The sequence below is a fragment of the Macaca fascicularis genome, chromosome 9, assembly GCF_037993035.2.
Source record: "Macaca fascicularis isolate 582-1 chromosome 9, T2T-MFA8v1.1".
Classification (NCBI taxonomy): domain Eukaryota; kingdom Metazoa; phylum Chordata; class Mammalia; order Primates; family Cercopithecidae; genus Macaca; species Macaca fascicularis.
In genome coordinates this window covers 102,194,847-102,216,086 of record NC_088383.1, presented here as the reverse complement: position 1 = coordinate 102,216,086, position 21,240 = coordinate 102,194,847, and the positions used below count along the sequence as shown (strand labels likewise).

The 21,240-nt window shown below is 45.1% G+C and overlaps 1 protein-coding gene across 6 annotated transcripts in view; it reads left to right on the top strand.

The window, feature by feature from the left end:
- The window catches only part of MYOF (myoferlin), a 172,810-nt gene that overhangs the window by 38,064 nt on the left and 113,506 nt on the right, over window positions 1-21,240 (top strand). For 4 of the 6 annotated variants that reach the window (XR_012417954.1, XM_005565966.5, XM_005565965.5 and 1 more), the window contains exons 4-5: window positions 11,899-12,007; window positions 16,618-16,705. Coding sequence is in view for 3 of the 6 variants with exons in the window: in XM_005565966.5 (XP_005566023.3) it covers window positions 11,899-12,007; window positions 16,618-16,705 (197 nt within the window). In the remaining 3 variants the exon portion in view is untranslated. The remainder of the gene's footprint in view (window positions 1-11,898; window positions 12,008-16,617; window positions 16,706-21,240) is intronic. The other 2 variants (XM_074002215.1, XM_074002214.1) reach the window with 1 other exon arrangement.

The following is a 21,240-nucleotide window of genomic DNA, read 5'->3' as shown; positions in this document are numbered from 1 at the left end:
TAATTTAAAATCTTAACTTGAACTACTAGAGATGAAAATTGCAATGTCTGAAATAAAGTGACCTTAATTATCTGTCTCAGAATTTACATTTCTAGTATTCTTTCTGCCCTCCAAATATATGTACTTATGCATGCAAAACCACCATTATATATACTCCCACACCAATGCAGAACAAAGTTAGAAACAGTTTCTGAATATAAATCTCAAGCAAGGCATCTATTTTGCTGTACTGTTGTAGCAGGACGAGCCGCAGACAAAACCTCTCAGACACCGAGTAGTAGAAGGAAGGGCCTTATTCAGCTGGGAGCATCGGCAAGCTGCTGCCTTAACATCCGAGCTCCCTGAGTGCACAATTTCTGTCCCTTTTAAGGGCTCACAACACTAAAGATTTCACATGAAAGCATTGTGATTGATTTGAGCAAGCAGGGGGTACGTGACAGGGGCTGCATGCACTGGTGGTCAGAGAGAAACAGAACAGGGCAGGGAGTTTCACAGTGTTCTTCTATACAATGTCTGGCATCTATGAATAACATCGGTTTCTAAGTCATGAGTTAGAGAAGAGAGAGGAGACCAGCTTAGAACTTTTCAGTGTCGCTGCTCTAACACGGAACTAAAAAGCAATCAGAACGGAGAGTTCTGCCCCAGAATAACATCTGCTTCTGGTTTAGATTTTCGAACAGCCTGAGAAGGTTTAGGCCAGGCAGGCCCAGGCCTGGTTTTGGGCCTAGTGCGGGGCTGCCTGTCTTTGGTTTTACTTCCTTGTTTATTTCTTAAAACAGGTACTGTGTATAAAACAATATAAAACAATATGAGAGGGTCTCTTTCTTTCCTCATTGTGAGAAGGAGATAACAAAAAGCCTAACAATATACCTAGAAGGAAATGTATTCCAGTTCTTGTGTAAGAGGTGTGGGCATGTGGCCAGCTGTACAATCATGAGATTAGGTAGAATTTTAGTTTTGCTTCTTGTTGTTTGGGCGACTCTTGGCAAATTTCTTAATCTTTATAATGGGAACTGTGGTACTTCCTCAATAAATAGTAGCTCTAGGGCACATTTGATATAATTAAGAAAAAATTACTTCAGTTTCCTGATAAACGACAAAATAGCTAATGTTTTTTTTCTAGGTTTACTGTGTGTTAGGGACTACTGTGTGTTAGGCTAAAACTATTTCACTTATAATTGCATTTAATCTTTATAACAACTATGAGTCAGTCAGGGACAGTTTTATCTTCAACTCACAGATGAGAAAAATGTGGCTGAAAGAGGTTCATTAAATTGTGAAAGGCCACTCAGCTCTTCAAGTGGAAGCATGTGGATTTTACACAGGTATATTAAAATCCTCTTACACAGAGCCCAGACCTTCCAAGGTTTATTCTATGTGTGTGTGTGTGTGTGTGTGTGTGTATGTGTGTGTGTGTTCAGGTTGAGGGCCAGGGTGCTAAAACTTGAAAGTGAGAGGTTGTTCTGGGGGCTATAGAATTAGAAAAAGCAAAAGACCTAGCTTACGTTGTGAAATGTACTAACTCCCGGCCGGTCACGGTGGCTTATGCCTATAATCCCAGCACTTTGGGAGGCTGAGGCGGGTGGATCACGAGGTCAGGAGTTCGAGACCGGCCTGGCCAACGTGGTCAAACACCTGTCTCTACTAAAAATACAAAAATTAGCCAGGTGTGGTGGCAGGCACCTGTAATCCCAACTACTCGGGAGGCTGAGGCAGGAGAATCGCTTGAACCCAGGAGGTGGAAGTTGCAGTGAACTGAGACCGTGCCATTGCACTCCAGCCTGGGTGGAGTGCAAAAACACAAACAAACAAACAAACAAAATTATCCGGGCATGGTGGCAGGCACCTGTAATCCCAGCTACTCCAGAGACTGAGGCAGGAGAATTGCTTGAACCCAAGAGGCAGAGGTTGCAGTGAGCCGAGATTGTGCCATTGCACTCCAGTCTGGGCGACAGAGCGAGACTCTGTCTCAAAAAAAAAAAAAAAAAAAAAAAAAAAGAAAAGAAAAGAAATGTACTAACTCCCTAGGCAAAGCCCAAAGCTTCTTTTAAATTAGAAAAACCAAAAAAAACTGTGTTTGGAATAAAATTAATTTGGTAGGGCAAAGTGTGGTATTGGTCATAAGTTTTTCATTTCCTCGTATATGAAATACCTTGTCTTTAAGCTTTTATTACTTTTATTTCTCCTAGTTATAAAACTCATTTCTGACCTTGCCCCATGTAAATATGACAGTGGGAGAAGGTGGTCTGTCTTCTCCTGGGGTTGGTTGGTGAGGAAGGATAAGATAGCCCATGGATTGAAGCAAGTGCTTCTCACTGGAGTAGCTTCTCAGGCTGTTCGAAAATCGAAACCAGAAGCAGATGTTACTCTGGGGCAGAACTCTCAGTTCTGATTTCTTTTTAGTTCGGTGTTAGAGCAGCGACACTGAAAAGTTCTGAGCTGGTCTGGGCTGGCTATCTCTATACAGGGAGAGGCTGAACTGCACTTTTTGGGGAGGCAGATTAAGTAGCTGCTGCAATCCTGCTGGTATCTGTTAAGATCTTGTGATTAAATAAGAAAGGGCCACAGCCCTGGAGAAAGATACCCAGAGAGGCTGAATGAGAAAAGGCATCTCATAAAGGCAAGAGCTGTAATTATGTTCCGATGGCTCTTTGGCGGGTGATCTCTTAGGAGAGGAAGATTTACAACCTGTAAATAATTTCCAAGGTTATTGGACTATCTTCAATGATGTATCAGCTAATTTATTCATGCCACAAATATTTACTAATGCCTACTATGTGTCAGACACAGCTCTAGACACTGTGGGTACTCCATACCTTTTATGGAGCTAACATCTGAGTAGAGGGAACAGATAAATACACATATGACATAACAGATGGTGATAAGTGATACGAAGAAAATAAAGCAGGGTAAAGGAGAGAAAGCAGCAGGGTGAGGTCTGAGTGGTGGTTTAGATAGGGTTGTTGTATGAGGGTTTGTTTTGGGGGATTTCTTTTTTGAGACGGACTCTTGCTCTGTCGACAGGCTGGAGTGCAGTGGCACAATCCCAGCTCACTGCAACCTCTGCCTCCCAGGTTCAAGTGATTTTCCTGCCCCAGCCTCCTGAGTGGCTGGGACTACAGGTGCCAGCTAATTTTTGTATTTTTAGTAGAGATGGGGTTTCACCATGTTGGCCAGGATGGTCTTGATCTCTTGACCTCGTGATCCACCCACCTCGGCCTCCCGAAGTGTTGGGATTACAGGCGTAAGCCACCATGCCCAGCCTGGGGAATCTTTTATAATGGGTTATGAAGTTTACAAACTTCATTCAGATGCCACTAAATTGGATTTTATGAGAATTCAGCTGCAGCTGACATTTACCTCTGGTCTAACTCTGAAAAGGAAAATTGTTTTCTGAAAGGATTTGTGGTATAAGTAGTATTAAGGGTGGGGAAGGGCTATTTAATGTAGGTAAGATAAAGAACTGGCTTTTAGAACTTTGCACAGTGATTACATAGAAATGGATGTGGGTAGTTACAAGGGGTTCTTATCTATTCATTCATGCCCACCTGCCCAGCCCCCTGCTGATTCAGACCAGCTTTCACTGCCGAGTACTAGCCAGGAGTCCTGTCTTCATATGTTTTTTATAGATCTCTTTTTCTAGCATAGTGTCTGAAATAATAATACAAGGTGACTGTTAAGCCCTTGCCATATCATTCTTTTAATCCCTGTAACAATACCATTAAGTAGGACCTGTCATTATCCCCATTTTACAGTTGAGGAAACTGAAGCCCGGAGAAGTTAACCTGTACGCAGCCTGAGCCTGAATTAGTTGGGTCTGTCTGCCTCCACGTTCCTAGTCATTAGGCAAAGCTGTCCCTCCTTATCTTAAAAGGTTCAAGTGCATGAATTAGTGAATAAATGGATGGATGGATGGATGGATGGATGGATGGATGGATGGATGGATGAAAAAACTACTACTTTGATTCTAACTGTTGAGGGAATTAGCTGGAGACAGAGCATCAGAACTCCACTGAACCATCAGAGCAGGCAGGCAGGCAGGCAGGCAGGCAGGCACAGAATTGGTCAGGTGAAAATAAAATAGCAGGTGACCATCTATTCAAGAAAAAATATTCAGGATCTCCTCCATGCCAGAGGAGTTAAGCCTGCTCCTCGCAGCCACAGACTCTGGCCTCAATGCCTCACTGACCCGGAGGGCTTTGGTGAGGAGACCTGGGTTTCCACTCAGCCCTTTGCGGGTGTTACAGTGATATCATTGTCGCCAGTGGCAGAGGTGAGGGGGCTGGGAAAAACAGCGCAGTAGATGCTGGCCACAAAAACCGCTCAAATCCTGCCACAGCCTTCAGGCTATGTCAGTGATTCCAAAACCAGGGCGTGGAGTGAGCTAAAAGTAGAGGCGAGACTTGTGCCAGCCAGGTTTGGGAATCACGGTTAAAGATCAGGGCTTCTACCTTTTAAAAAGCCACACCCCCTTTCGATGAACGGGAAAGGAGCCCCAAGGTTCTCCGGCAGTCCTGGCCTGGAGTCAGGAGCGGAAGTTCCCGGGGGGAGCGCAGGTCACTAGGCCTGCCCAGGAGGTGTTCATGGAGTTTGCCTGCTAGTTTGTTCTATTAAATAATTGGACGATGCCTGGTTCTCCAAAGTGAGCCTGGATTCCCATGCTGAATGTTTTTAAAACCACTCACGTCCCTCTCTCCCCAGATCCCGCGTTGCCTGCTGCCTTCCCTACCCCCAGCCCTCCACCTCCTCCACTTTACTCCCACAGCCTTTGGGAGTTACTGTCTAGACCATTGTTTCTCGGACTTCCTGGGTATAAGAATTAACCTAAAGGAAAAAGTCGAACTCAGGGACTTGGGAATCTGCAGACGCCCTGGTGAGGGACGTCTGGGGAAGCACATTCTGAGAAATGTTTTGGGAGACGATGCGGAGGCCGAGTGAGGGTGGGTGGGCAAGTGCAAGTGGAGGGGTGAACCGAGGCGCAGCCCTTTGCGGGGATTTTACCTTAGCAAGGGCTTCCTGTGATATGAGCTGCTGCCGTGGGTGTTTTCAGAAAGAATTATTCAGTGACACCTGGTACAGTATGGGCAGGAAGGCTTCATTCAGGACTGAGTGAGGTCAAGTGACCCCTGCAACGGGGACTCGTGGGAGGGAAGAGAGATGGGGTGCCGCTCAGACACAGCATGGGCAATGGTAGCCAAGGAGCAGTGTGGAGGTCAGTGGATGGAACATTCCTAAGCGGAAATGTCACGGTCAGGGGGATTCTGGCTAACCCAACCTAACAGGATTCTTGCTGAGGACATCACCTGGGGGATGGCAGAGAATGAGAAACCCGATCAGATATGGAGGGTGATCACATCTCAAGGATGGGGGTTGTTTGCTAGACTGGCTGAGTAGGATTCTCTGCTAACACTGGATTTCATAAGAAAGCACTAGGCAGGCCTAGGAGGAGGCTCAGGAACTCCACTCAAGTTTGGCCAAGCGAAGACTCTTGGGTCAGCTGACACGGCCTCTCCTACCAGTCTCTTTCACAGGGGGCATGCTTGGTTCTCCTGCCTTTTGGCTGGGGATCAGGGCAGGAGCTTGACAGATACTGGCCTAGAAGAGGGAGAAGTGTAGGGGAGGGAGACAGGGCCCAGCCTTGGAACCCCAGGGCCATAGGCCTGCCAAAATGACAAGGCATGGCCAGCTGAGAGCCCACTGCTTTGACGGTGGGGAGGTCAGCCTCTTTTTAGGTTTCCTACAGGGGACCTAGGAGCAGCTTGGAATCATGTTTGTCCCCAGTCCAGTTGAGATTGCTGTTCCTGCTCAGAGGTCGGGAAGTTGAGACCGAGCTGCCATCTCTAGAGGCAGAAACAGTGCAACATGTGATTTATTTCTCAGCCTCCAACACATTTTTTCCTTCATGAAGGAATTTCCAAGTTACTCCTCCTCCAGAAATCATGTGGGCTGTGTCTCTGCTGCAGAGAGGAACAACTTGGTGTACGTGAGCTCCCCGGAGGAAGAGTCAGCTGGCAAAGCCCTTACTCACTCCAGAGGCATGCGGCCCTTCACATTTGCGCCCATGCTAGAGGGGAGAACATTTTCCATTTCTCTTTTGTAAACAAACTATACTCTGTCTATTTTAAGAAGATGGAGGGAAAGAAAAACAGTTTACGTGGCTCTTAACCAATACTTGCAAGACTAAGTTGACTGGTTTACATTTAAACTCTTTTATTCCCGCAATCATAACATCTTATTTTCAAGTAGTTGCTCCCATTGCGTAATATTTGATGTCACATAGAGACTTGATGCCAAACTCTATGACATTCGTGGGCTGAAAGACAAAGAAGCATGACTGGCTTTTTCTTCACTTTGAAGACATCTGCAGTTTATTAATTCCACAAGGAAAGCTGGAGGGCCAGAGGACGTCGAGATTCTTTCACTATAAAATTCCCTTTTGAGACAGTAGTCCTTCTGTTTTAGTGTTGGTTGGAGTTCATGGGGAGACTTACTTTTCCATGAACGTATAGAGCAAAGCTTCCCCATCACTGTCACACTATAATATTCTAGCATTTTCATAACATCAGTAATAGAAAAGAAAAAAGGCTCTTGGTTTAGTGTCACCTCCTTTAAAGGAAATTGGCTTATGGTTAGACCAAACTGTTCTTATCCTCTGTGTAAGAGGCCAAGTCATCATTTCCCAGTTTTTCACAGTATTTTGTATCCAGGCAACGTCATAGAAAATAGGCCTAGGCCAGGAGTGCTCTGGGAGTCACTGCAGAGCTCAGACTTACCCATGGGACATGTTTTCTTCAATTCACAATGAAAACTCCTAGAAGTTCTGTTTGAATTTTTCCTGAAGTCAACCTGTTGTAAAAATATCTTTGGGATTCAAGGCTTTCCAGGCCTTCGTCTAAACACATTATCTTTACTTCAGAAAAAAAAAAAAAATAAATAATAAATCCTTTTATGTGTCCCCCCTACAAAAGCATCAGAATTTTAGGAGAAAGCAAATCTTTCTTTCCAAATAGGATATGAAACTAAAGGTTTCTAAAATAAGGAATTGAGGTTAGGCTTTATAATTGGTTTCTGTTATTTTACTCCATTCCTGGTCAGTGACCTGTTACTACCCTCTCTGGGGGAAGAGAAACTAGCAGTTATTGGTTGGGTCAGAATGGAGGTTGTAAAACCACTCAAGGCCATAAAGGGTCAGCAGACAGGCTTTGTGTTTTAGGCAAGCCTGTTGTTTCCAGTTAACCATCAGCCTCACTATTCCCTATTGTATTACGTAGCACACACTGCATTCCACATTTCTGTTATTGGCCTAACCTTCTCTCCTGACACTCTGTGTGAATTCTAGTTTGATTCATGACATTATAAGATAATCTCTTTGAAGGCAGAAACCCTGCCTAGCATTCTGGATGGTCTAACATGGACATGTTCTAAGAGATTTTTTTTTCTCTAAATTAGAGATCAGGACTTTAAAAAAAAAAGAGAGAGAGAAAAAATTGATTATTATTATTATTTGAGACAAGGTCTTGCTCGGTTGCCCAGGCTGAAATGCAGTAGCATATTGACGACTCACTCGGCCTCCCAAGTAGCTGAGGCTACTGGTGTGAGCCACCACACCCAGCTAATTTTTCATTTTTTGTGTGTGTGCCCAGGCTGGTCTGGAACTTCTTGGACTCAAGTTATCCTCCTACCTCAGCTTCCTGAAGTGGTGAGATGACAGGTGTGAGCCACCACACCTGGCCAGAAAAGAAATATTTAACATTAGATGGTTTCCCGTAGACATATATAGAAAGCATCACATATACAAGCCTAGTAGCAGACTGTTAGAGCTGGAAAGCATTTGAGAAATTTTTTGCTTCAATCCACTTGTTTGCAAATAACGAAGAGTTGGGTGACTTAGCCAAGCACTTTAAGAAAGTTGGGACAGAGTTAGGAATAGAACAGGAGTTGTTTTCAACCTGGGCAGTTTTGCCCTCCAGGGAACAACTGGCAATGTGCCTCGAAGTTTTCGATGATCACAAATGGTATCTAGCTGAACAGTATAGCCTCCCATAAAAAAAAAAATTAATGGGTTCAAAATGTCAGTAGTGCTGAGGTCAAGACACACTGGTCCAACACCAGGCTGGCCCTCTTTCTCCTTCAGCGTAGTCCCAGCATGTTGCACTGTTTGTTCTAAGATTTATTTATTGATGACAGAGATTCAGGTCATTTTGACTTTAGCAGAAGCAAATCGGTAGATGTTCAAGTGTGCAGTGTTGCTGTCTCAGTCCTAGGGTTGGGCTATGAATTATAGAATTGCAAGGAATGAAGTCCAGTTTCTTTCCACATCTTTCATCGCATTTAGACATTTAATACCAGTTGGATGACTTTTAAACCTGAAGTTTTTACGTTTTGATTTTCTTGAAAACTCAATTAGCTGATTTCATGACTTAAAAACCATGGAAATAAATTCTCCTTAATACTCATGCTGTGTGGCTGAGAGAGATGTGGAAGAGATTTTAGGGGCTTTCACCTTGTTTGGAGGCTCATCTGTTTTGTCTGGTGAAGATGGAGTAATGGGTGTCCTCAGTATGTCACGGGAATAAATATCTAAGTAAGGAGAAAAAATATACTCCTGTAAAAAAGCCTGAAAAACATACTGATCTAAAAACATACTCTGTAAAATTCCCATCCAATCTTTTTTTCTGTTAATGTAAAACATAGTTTTATTTTAAAAATTTCCTTAAAAGATAATAGTTTTGAGAAAAAATAATAACAATAAATTATGGTTTTGTAACATGTAAACATTAAATGTATGACAGCAGCAGGAAAAACAGCAACAACAATAAAACAGGAGAAAATTCCCACCAATTCTCAGCATTGACTGGGAGAATTTATTTCTTTATTGACCAAAAAGGGCTGAAAAGTTCACTATTATCCCTCTGGAGGCAAAAATTTTCTTTTCCATTGCCAACTACGGCGGACTCTTTTTTTTTTTTTTTTTTTTTTTGAGACAGGGTCTTGCTCTGTCACCCAGGCTGGAGTGCAGTGGCCTGATCTTGGCTCACTGTAACCTCTGCCTCACGGGTTCAAGTGATTCTCCTACCTCAGCCTCCCAAGTAGCTGGAATTACAGGCGTGCACCACCACACCTGGCTAATTTGTTGTATTTTTAGTAGAGATGGGGTTTCACCATGTTGGCCAGGCTGGTTTTGAACTCCTGGCCTCAAGTGATCCACCCACCTTGGCCTCCCCAAGTGCTAGGATTACAGGCATGAGCCACCGCACCTGACCCCAACTACAAATTCTGCTTGTGATATTAGAAGGGATGAGAGTCCATCACAGTTGTTGAGCATCTTGTGTGGTGTTCTTTACAAGAAAGTGCACTCTTCCAAGAAGACATCATGTGCAAAGCGCTCCTATCATTGGGTAAATTGGGCGAAACAGGGTGCTATAGCAATTTCCTGGTCTTGTGCAATATCCTATTCATAGAACGCAAAGACACTTATTAATATTGCCAAATCTCTGGACCTATATGGTTGAGTTACGGACCCTAGCATTAAAATCTAATCCTATTTCTGAAGACTGAAGAGGACTGGGGAGAATAATACAGATACTGCTAACATCTATCACTTCAAAAATGATGTGCCTATGTTACCATGTGGCGTCCCCGGAGCACTTCTGAGAAACAACTTTTACCTTCTGATTTTTAAAGAAACTGTATTATATTTTAAAATAAAATGAATTCTTTTTCCACAAGATGAATTTTCCTGATTATTGTGTTTGTCCAAAAGCCCAGAGTTACGTAGAAATGTTCAATTGCAGTTTCCTCACCCCAGATATTTTGGCATAAGGAATCTCTGCTATCACTTTAAGGACTCAATGTTTAGCTTTCTATTTTTATGCTAATGATTTTCTATACTATCTGCTAGTGTAAGTGAGTGCCAATGTACACAGGATATAAGTAAGTAACAGTTAAAAATTCTAAATATTGGGCTGGGCACAGTGGCTCACACCTGTAATCCCAGAACTTTGGGAGGCTAAGGCGGGTGGATCACCTGAGATTGGAAGTTCTAGACCAGCCTAACCAACATGGAGAAACCCCATCTCTACTAAAAATATACAAAACGAGCCAGGCGTGGTGGCACATGCCTGTAATCCCAGCTACTTGGGAGGCTGAGGCAGGAGAATTGCTTGAACCCAGGAGGCAGAGGTTGCGGTGAGCCGAGATCGCTCCATTGTACTCCAGCCTGGTCAGTAAGAACGAAACTCCGTCTCAGCGAAGAAAATAAATAAAACATTCTAAATATTTCTTCTGTCCTTTATCAGGATACATACTGAAAACATGTGACTCTCTGCCTTTCTGATTGCATTTCACACAAGGAACTTCCCCGGTTTACCTACTCTCATTCATGTTTCATGTTATAACCCCAATTTACAGGCTATTTTTCACAGGTTACATTTTTATATAGACTGGGGAACGTGTGTTCTATAGGTGTTTTTGATCATGTTCCCTAACTATAAAAATGTTTTGACTTATTTATTCTTTCCTTCATTCAGGAACCTGTTGTTAAGTATCTACTATGTTCTGGTACTGTGTTAGAGTAGTGAATAAAACAGGCAGCAATCCCTGCGTCGAGGAGGCTTTCCTCGTGAGCAGAGACACGAGGGTACTTCTGTGCCAATATGTTAGGTGCGATAGGAGATAGACAGGCAAGTGGCAGAGGCTGATATTTTCCACCAAGTTCTAGGAAGAGAGAAGTACACACGCTGAACGTTTGAATGCTGCACCATCATACAGAGGATAGCAAGCTAACCCTATCAGTGAACTAGCAACCTATTTACAACCCTAGAAGGTCTACTTGGGGGATTATTTTCACAGTGGGCAAAGATTTATGGGTCCTTTTACATTTCCATTACAGAGAAATGCCTTCCTCTCTCACTAAATTTTGTCCTACTTTTCTTTCTGGATTCTGGGTGGCGGGGCGTGGCGGGGGGAGGGGGCTGGGCTATATTTAGTCTTTCTTTTTTCTTTTTCTTTTTTTTGAGACAAGGTCTCACTCTGTCGTCCAGCCTGGAGTACAGTGATGCAATCATAGCTCACTGCAACCTCAACCTCCTGGGTTCAAGTGAGCCTCCCACCTTATTCTCCCATGTAGCTGGAATTACAGGCATTACCACACCCAATTAATTTTTTAATTTTTTGTAGAGATGGGGTCTCATCATCTTGCCCAGGCTGGTCTCAAACTCCTGGACTCAATTGATCCTTCCACCTCAGCCTCCCAAAATGCTGGGATTACAGGCATGAGCCACTGTCTGGCCACTCTATTCAGTCTTCACCTCTTGCCCTTCTATCTCCTTCATGACTGTTGAAATTTCAGGCTGCGAGCGGTGATTCACACCTGTAATCCCAGCACTTTGGGCAGCTGAGGTGGGCAGACCACCTGAGGTCAGGAGTTCGAGACCACCATCCTGGCCAACATGGCGAAAACCCATCTCTATGAAAAATACAAAAATTAGCTGGGTGTGGTGGTGGGCGCCTACAGTCCCCGCTATTTGGGAGGCTGAGGCAGGAGAATCACTTGTACCCAGTACATGGAGGCTGCAGTAAGTGGAGATCGCCCCAGGGCACTCCAGCCTGGGTGACACAGCAAGAGTCTGTCTCAAAAAAACAAAAGAAAAGAAAAGAAAAAAGAAAAAAAAAAGACAGGAATTTCATAGGCACCAGAGTTTGACTCTTGTAATGGAGAAGTGATGGAAGATACACTTACTGCCAAAATGCCCTGCGACGCTCATGGCAAAATGGCCCACATCTCACTATAGGTAACTTTAATTATAACAGATGAAGAGGTAGGGGTTGAGAGGTCCTGAGTCAGTGGAAGCCTATCTCCTACTTAGGCTGCTATGTGCTTTCCTGTTTTCCTTGCAGATTAATTGGCACAGCGACCGTAGCCCTGAAGGACCTGACTGGTGACCAGAGCAGATCCCTGCCATACAAGCTGATCTCCCTGCTAAATGAAAGGGGGCAAGATACTGGGGTGAGTGTTTTCTCTCTCACTGAATGGCTTTGAAGTGAGATGATTGAGCAAAATTTCATTAAGAAAAAGGTCTAAGGCCAGACGAGGTGGCTCGCGCCTGCGAGTTATTATACATAACCCACATTTGTGTGGTTATGTATAATTCTGTGTATCAGATACTCTTTGAAACATTCTGTAGAAGGCAGTTCATTGATATAACCTTGGAATATGAAGATGGTAATATCATAATCTATTTTTTATTTTTTTGAGATGGAGTCTTACTCTGTCACCCAGGCTGGAGTGTTGTGGTGTAATCTCGGCTCACTGCAACCTCTTCCTCCTGGGTTCAAGTGATTCTCCAGCCTCAGCCTCCCGAGTAGCTGGGATTATAGGCAAGTGCCTCCATGCCCAGTTAATTTTTATATTTTTAGTAGAGATGGAGTTTCATCATATTGGTTAGGCTGGTCTCAAACTCCTGACCTTAGGTGATCCTCCCACCTCGACCTACCAAAGTGCTGGGATTACAGGCATGAGCCACCACGCCTGGTCTCATAATCTTTATTACATTGGGTGTTGGATGTTTTCTGGTCACAGCCTCTCTCAGTAAGTATATCTTGCTGGGTGTAGTGACTCACGCCTGTAATCCCAGCACTTTGGGAGCCTGAGGCAGGCAGATCATGAGGTCAGGAGATCGAGACCATCCTGCCTAACATGGTGAAACCCCATCTCTACTAAAAATACAAAAAATTAGCCGGGCATGGTGGCATGTGCCTGTAGTCCCAGCTACTTGGGAGGCTGAAGCAGGAGAATCAACGAACCCGGGAGGCCCAAGTTGTAGTGAGCCAAGATCGCGCCACTGCACTCCAGCCTGGGCAACAGAGCAAGACTCTGTCTCAAATAAAATAAAATAAAATAAAATAAAATAAAATAAAATAAAGTACTTCTTAATATTGTCTGATGCAAGACCAGAATTCTCTTTCTCAAGTGCATGTGCTTTTAAAAAAATGACTCAAGTGTCACAAGTCCCAGATTTCATATAATTAATAAGAAGCACTCATAAAGATACTGTCTTTGGCCCATAACTTCCAACCCCTTCATTTTTCCAATCAATTTATTTTTCTTGGGAGCCTGGGCAAAGGGAGAAAAATTCACACTAAAAGATGGAGTCCCTGTAGGCAGAGCGAGGCTTCTCAACAGCCACGTGAGAGAATGGCAATTTTGCTGGTCTGGTCTCTAAAACTTACAGGTTTGCCACAAATCAGCATTCTAATCAAAACACACATTCAAAATGTCGGCTATCATCTGTTTACCCAAAACCTAGCTGAGAGAAATGATTCTGAGGCACGATGGTATAAGTCAGTGATTTTTCTGCCTTCTTTTTTTTTAAGCACAGAAGAAAGCATATGTAGACTCCTAGAATGGCAGAACTGTTGTGATTCAATGGAGTGTGTTAGTCCATGAGGCTGGGAAATTTATAAAGAAAAGAAGTTTATTTGGCTCACAGTTCTGCAGGCTGTCCACGCATGACACTGACATCTGCTTGGCTTCTGGTGAGGCCTCAGGAAGCTTTTGCTCGTGCGGGAAGGTGGAGAGGAGGCAGGCATGACACATGGTGAGAAAGGGAGCAAGAGAGAAGAGGGGGAAGGGGCCAGACCCTTTTTAATAACCAGACCTTGCAGTAACTAATAGAATGAGAACTCACTCATTACTACAAGAATGGTACCAAGCCCTTCATGAGGGATCCACCCCCATGACCCAAACACCTCCCACAAGGGTCCACCTCCACTATTGGAGGTCACATTTCAACATGAGATTTGGAGGCAACAAACTTCTAAACCATATCATCGGGTAAAGAAAATGAAGGGCCTCAAGCCCTGCCCCCTGTAATTCCTCTTACCCTTTTGGGGTTCCCTGGAGTACCTCTGGGAATCCCGAGGTTACTAGAACACAGCATGAAAACCACAGATCAAGGGGGTGGCTGTCCGTGTGTTCTTCTAGGTTTGAAAAGTTTGATTCTTAGATTAAGTTTAGCAACTAAGCCCTTCAGTGCTCCCTGCATTCAGCCATGAGATGCTGCTTTTATGATTCTTTGTGTGCTGTGAAACTGTGGCTGGGGGCATATTCCTTATCCTGTTCAGTGTCTTCCAGAGCAGTAGTTCCACGTCACAGGGTGTACCAGTCTATGGGGGAGTATTCACTGATAAATAGAGAAATAGAAAAAAATAGGGCAATGCACTGTATATGTGTGTGTTTACCAGATGTAGGAAAAGTGGCAAATGAAAATATAGGATGTGTATTTAAATTCACATAAACAGACCGGGCAAGGTGGCTCACACCTATAATCCCAGCGCTTTGGGAGGCTGAGGCGGGCAGATCACCTGAGGTCAGGAGTTTGAGACCAGCCTGGCCAACATGGTGAAACCCCATCTCTATTTTAAAAAAATACAAAAATTAGCTGGGCGTGGTGGCGCTTGCCTGTAATCCCAGCTACCCAGGAGGCTGAAGCAGGAGAATCACTGGGACCCAGGTGTGAGGTGGAGGCTGCAATGAGCCGAGATTGTGCCATGGCGCTCCAGCCTGGGCGACAGAGTGAGACTCTGTCTCAAAAAAAAAAAAAAAAAAAAAAAAAAAAAAAAATCACATAAACAATGAATAATTTCTCAGTGTAAGTATGTCCTAAATATGATGTCCTGTATTTTTTCTGGTCACCTTGCATGTGTGTGCACATGTGTGTGTGTACGTGTGCGCCATCCTTATTTGCAAAGGACTCCCTTTATTCTGAGGTTTGTCTCTGCTCATTTTTGGTGTTAACATGCCTCCCTTTTATAAAATGATTGTGATAATAGATGATAGTTGAGGGCAGGTATTTGGCAAAATACGGGTTAGCAACCCAATGTTGATTTCCCCTAGCAATTTTTTTGAAATTTTGTGAGTCCATGAAATTAAAAAGTACTGTATACAGCAAACTCTGCCCTAAAATAATGCTCCAGGTGAGAAATTGATCTCAGCTCTGGTAAGTGGGAATAACTTTGTCTCTGGTAAGGAACTAGTATGTTTCCTTCTGTTGCTGGTGAAAGCTACATAACGTTTTCAGTTTCCCTTTTTGTTTGGCTCTAGGCATTTTGGAGGTCACGGATTACACAAGAGAAATGGCAATTATATTTAACTTCATGGTCTGCATATTTGTTTCCTCTTTAGCCAGATTCAATTCTCCTTTTTTTATCCTATTTTATGAATCACAATTTTATATACATGTTTTGTTAGTCACTTTTTTTTTTTTGAGACGGAGTCTAGCTCTGTTGCCCAGGCTGCAGTGCAGTGGCACGATCTTGGCTCACTGCAACTTACGCCTCCCGGGTTCAAGCGATTCTCCGGCCTCAGCCTTCTGAGCAGCTGGGATTACAGGTGCCCACCACCATGCCCAGCTAATTTTTGTATTTTTAGTAGAGATGGTGTTTTACTGTGTTGGTCAGGCTGGTCTCGAACTCCTGATCTCATGGTCCACCCGCCTTGGCCTCCCAAAGTACTGGGATTAAAATCTCAAGCCACCATGCCCAGCCTTGTTAGTCACTTAAAGTTCTCTCTCTTTTTTTTTTTTAAGACAGAGTCTCGCCGGGCACAGTGGCTCACGCCTGTAATCCCAGTACTTTGGGAGGCTGAGGCGGGCGGATCCAAGGTCAGGAGATAGAGACCAGCCTGGCCAACATGATGAAACCCTGTCTCACTAAAAATACAAAAAATTAGCTGAGCGTGGTGATGCATGCCTGTACTCCCAGCTACTCAGGAGGCTGAGGCAGGAGAATCGTTTGAACCCAGGCGGTGGAGGCTGCAGTGAGCCGAGATTGTGCCCTGCACTCCAGCCTGGGTGACACAGTGAGACTGTCTCAAAAAAAAAAAAAAAAAAGACAGAGTCTCGTTCTTTTGCCTAGGCTGGAGTGAAGTGGCATGATCTCAGCTCATCGCAACCTCTGCTGCCTCTGGGTTCAAGCAATTCTTCTGCCTCAGCCTCTGAGTAGCTGGGATTGCAGGCGCCTGCCACCATGCTCAGTTAATTTTTGTATTTTTAGTAGAGATGGTGTTTCGCCATGTTGGCCAGGCTGGTCTCGAACTCCTGACCTCAGGTGATCCACCCGCTTCGGCCTCTCAAACTGCTAGGATTATAGGCATGAGCCACTGTGCCCGGCCCTAAACTTCTTTAAAGAGAAGCATGAAAATAAATCTCAGCAATTCATAATGAAATAAGCAATGAGCAAACAAATAAATTAATCATTTACAGTGAACCTCTGTAATTGTACTTCTGTGATGGGAGGGCATCTCCAGTCTAGGATGGAGGTGTGTGACAAGTTCACACCTGCTTATCACAACTTTACTCTGTTGATGAGGTGGCCCCTTAGCAAGGATACACTTGGCAACCTGTGACAGGGAGCTCCTTCCCCACCCCGCCTTAGCTCTCAGTGGAAGGACAGGAACAGTCAAGCTTGTGTCCCCCTTCCCCTTTCCAGCCTTGCTTTCCTACTCCCTATCTCTTACCCCTTCCAAGACTTTGGCTCCTGCTGAAGTCACTTGCATTGAGTCTATAACATGCTGGTGCCCTGCACTGATAATATTTGCAATGAATTATTTCTACCCAGGCCACCATTGACTTGGTGATCGGCTATGATCCGCCTTCTGCTCCACATCCAAATGACTTGAGTGGGCCCAGCGTGCCAGGCATGGGAGGTAAGCTGACCCTTCTGAAGGTCCAGCCACCCCCAAGGGGAGGCTGCTAAAGACACACAGGAAAGTGTCTAGAGAAAGCCTGCCATTGATCACAAGCCTGTAACTCCCTGCCCACCCAGACAGGGGCCCTGCGAGGCAGGTGGGGCTGCCTAATTGAGACATTGCAATTGTTTACAAAATGCCCTTCAAGGTAGAGGGGAAGGGTGAACCAGCCCTTTACTGAACAACCTCACGGTGAGCACAGAAAGCACATGTGGGCTCCAGCAGAAGACCCAGGGCTTTGCTTCAGGTTCATGGCTTCCACCCCATACAGTGTCCCCAGGCTGTTTGGCTCAAGGAATGGCCCCGTGCTCTCCTCCGTGTGTCTCCTCACCTCCCAAAGGTGCCACCTCTGGTCTCTGCTGTCAGTACCAGTCTCATGGGAGTGGTCTTCGACTGGAGCTTCCTTCTCTTTCTCCCATAATGCTGGCCCCATCTTGTCCCCAAACAGGCCCAGGTCCTCTAAGCAATTGCTTCTCTTCAGCATAACCCGCATTGTCCTTGGTCTCTGACATGGGTTGCCAGTCATTCAGGGCCATCAGGTGCCACTCTAGGTGTGGTTGGGGCTGAGGGCTCAGGGAGGGAGGGCCTACAGGACAATCAGGCCTCTCAGGCAGCTGAGTCTGACCCCCTCTCAGTGTTTTCCCAGGATGATGTGATGCTACAAGTGTCTCTGTCGCTTCCTCAGCCCTAAGATGCATGACCAAGGGCCCCATCTGTTACCCCAGTCTCAACATGTGCCCTGGGAAGGGAGGGGCCCCTTATCTCACCACACTCACCTGCTTCCTTGAAACTCTCCCTCCTGGCTGAGCACGGTGGCTCACGCCTATAATCCCAACGCCTTGGGAGGCCAAGGCAGGTGACTCACCTGGGGTCAGGAGTTCGAGACCAGCCTGGCCAACATGGTGAAACCTTGTCTCTAATAAAAATTCAAAAAAATTAGCCAGGTGTGGTGGCTCCTTGGGGCCCATCTTCTCCTTGCTTCTCTGGTTCAGAACTCGGCTCTCAGGCCACCCAAGGGTTCACTCTACACCCATAGCAGCACCATCCCTGCCTGCCCTGCCCACTCCCACCACACTTCTCATCTTGCTCAGCCTGATCTCAGCCCCTGGCCCTGCTTATGCACCCATTATGAATGTTTTGGCCCATTTTTTGACTAAGTAGTCGTGAGTTTCCAGTGAGGGTTAGCTGGCTTCCTCTTGGTAACAAGACTGAGATGGCCCCAGCACATCAGCAGTATGCTCTGCCCGTCACCCTCTTCCTAGCAGCACCCTGAGCATACTACTTGGCTTTGGACACTCAGCACTGCAGATGCCCTGCAGTGACTCAAGAATATCCATGGCTCCCTTTGCTTCCACACCAGTGATGACAAAAAACAAAACAAAACAAAACAAAAAAAAACCACGAAACACAGAGGACACAGGCCAGCACCAATAACACCATAGGGTGCAGAACCGAGTAGTCCCACCCATTTCCCTCGGACCTCCCCTGCCGATGACTGTTGTCACCAGCATTTGTATCTGTGTGGGAAGGGCACTAAGCGCTTTCTGGCCTGCACGAGGCAGCCCTCATTGATGGGTTATCTGGAGTAGCCTCTGAATTAGAAAGATCAGGGCATCTTTCTTCATTCTGTCGTTTCTCCTAAGCTAGACCCTGTTAGTTTTAGGGCTGCTGTCCTAAACTATTGCAAACCGGGTGGCTTAAGCAACAGAAACATTCTCTCGCAGTTCTGGAAATCAGAAGTCTGAAATCAAGACAGGAAATAAACCAAAACTTGGGTTCCTTGTATTTGGATTTCAAACAAAGAAGGTCACCAAGGGTTGGTCTGCAAATGAGCTGTGTCTGCAGGGCAATTTTATTTTTAAGTGCAAGATGACAAAGTGAAATTTCTACACTTGATCTTAGCCAAAAGGCCGAGAAGTGGTATGAAATTTCTTTATTACAGAAAATAAACCGGGCTCTTTGATCTGGAAGTGCTGTCTTTGTTCTATAAAATGAATATTTGCCAGGGCTGGGTCAAGGGTGGCGTTCTGTATGTCGGCTTCCTAATCTGGCTAAGAGAAACTTTCCTTCAGCATTAAAACAAACCAAACCAAACAAAACAAAAACTTCTAATAGCCTCAACTATCTAGATGCTTCAAGGGAAAACATTTGTTTTCCCTAACACAGTGTCTTAGTCTGTTTGCATTGCTATAAAGGAATACCTGAGGCTGGGTAAGATATAAAGAAAAGAAGTTTATTTGGCTGATGGTTCTTCAGACTGTACAAGAAGCATGGTGCCGGCCTGTGCTTCTGGTGAGCGCTTCGGGAAGCTTCCACTCATGGAGGAAGGGGAAGGCGAGCCAGCATCACATGATCAGAGAGGAGGAAAATGAGAGAGGAGGCGAGGGTGCCACTCTCTTTTAAACAACTGGCTCTCAGGTGAACTCATTCATTACTGCAGAGAAGCCACCAAGCCATTCATGAGGGATCCACCCCCATGACCCAAACACCTTCCAGTAGGCCCCTCCTCCAACACTCAGGATCAGATTTCAACCTGAGATTTGGAGGGGACGAATATCCAAACTGTATCACATGGTAATTCAGTTCAACTGAGGAAAGGTGTCTTTGAGCACCTACTGGAACCCCCTGCTGGGAAAGACACCAGGAGAAAAAAACAACTTACAATCTTGGGGGAATATAAGACAAACAAATATGAGACAGAGAACAGCAAGACATCCATACCTCTTGGCATTGCACACCTGAATGACAGAAGCAGTACATCTGGCCCAGAATTTGCTTTTTTTTCCCTTCAATTAACTTGCTTTGTTTTTTATTTATTTATTTATTTTTTTGAAATGGAATCTCAGTCTGTCACCCAGGCTGGAGTGCAGTGGTATAATCTCGCCTCATTGCAACCTCCACCTCCCAGGTTCAAGCAATTCTTGTGCTCAGCCTCCCGAGTAGCTGGTATTACAGACATGTGCCACCATGCCTGGCTAGTTTTTTTATTTTTAGTAGAGACAGGGTTTTGCCATGTTGGCCAGGCTGGTCTTGAACTCCTGACCACAAGTGATCCACCTGCCTTGACCTTCCAAAGTGCTGGGATGACAGTCATGAGCCACTGCACCCGGCCTCCCTTCAGTTGACTCTTTTTTTTTTTTTTTTTTTTTTTGAGACGGAGCCTCGCTCTGTCGCCCAGCCTGGAGTGCAATGGCCGGATCTCAGCTCACTGCAAGCTCCACCTCCCGGGTTTACGCCATTCTCCTGCCTCAACCTCCCGAGTAGCTGGGACTACAGGCGCCCGCCACCTCGCCCGGCTAGTTTTTTTTTTTTTGTATTTTTTAGTAGAGACGGGGTTTCACCGTGTTAGCCAGGATGGTCTTCATCTCCTGACCTTCTGATCCGCCCGTCTCGGCCTCCCAAAGTGCTGGGATTACAGGCTTGAGCCACCGCACCCGGCCTCAGTTGACTCTTATTTTATTTTTTTTTTTTTTGAGACGGAGTCTCGCTCTGTCGCCCAGCCTGGAGTGCAATGGCCGGATCTCAGCTCACTGCAAGCTCCGCCTCCCGGGTTCACGCCATTCTCCGGCCTCAGCCTCCCGAGTAGCTGGGACTACAGGCGCTGCCACCTCGCCCGGCTATTTTTTGTATTTCTTAGTAGAGACGGGGTTTCACCGTGTTAGCCAGGATGGTCTCGATCTCCTGACCTCGTGATCCGCCCATCTCGGCCTCCCAAAGTGCTGGGATTACAGGCTTGAGCCACCGCGCCCGGCCGACTCAAACCCTAAAACTTTACCGTTCTATATAAAAGTAATGTCTGCTTCTTCTAATTTATATATTTTCAGATTCTTACAATTTAAGCTTGTTTTTCTTTCCTTGAGCAAAAAAAGAAAAAAAAAGAAAAAAGAAAAACTCTGCTTAATAAAATGTAAACATCACAGAGATACATGACACAGAAAGTGAAAATCTCTTGGTCCCGTCCTCCTGAGATAACCACTGCCAGCAACTTCTGCTACTGATTTTAAAGGTTCTTATCCACATAGTGGCTCCTGCAGAGGAGATATTAGAAATATTTATGCTGGAACACAAAAGTGAATATTCTTAGGAAAATTTGCCCCTGCAATTTAAAGAAGCTAGTTATGATCACATATCACAGAAAGTGAACACCTGAGGGGCTCTTTTTTAAGGAATGCTTTCTTAGAGCTTTTATATGAAGATGACACAAGGTAGAGACCCTGGGGCACTGGTGGCTTGACTGAAAGTGTGTGTTGTCAAAGATGTTCTTTTCATTGACCTCCCTGGCAGACTGTTCCCGTGACAGAGAAGAGGGCTGACCCAGTCTCCAGGCTTGACCTGAAAACCTGTTACCATGGCAACTTAATTCGCCAGCTGTCAGTCCGCTTAACTAGAGCCTACGTTCCCATAGCTGGAAGAAACTATTTTTGAAATCTTATGTCTATTTTTGAAGCACCATCTGCTAAATTTGCGCTCTGTCCAAACATAGACATGGAAAA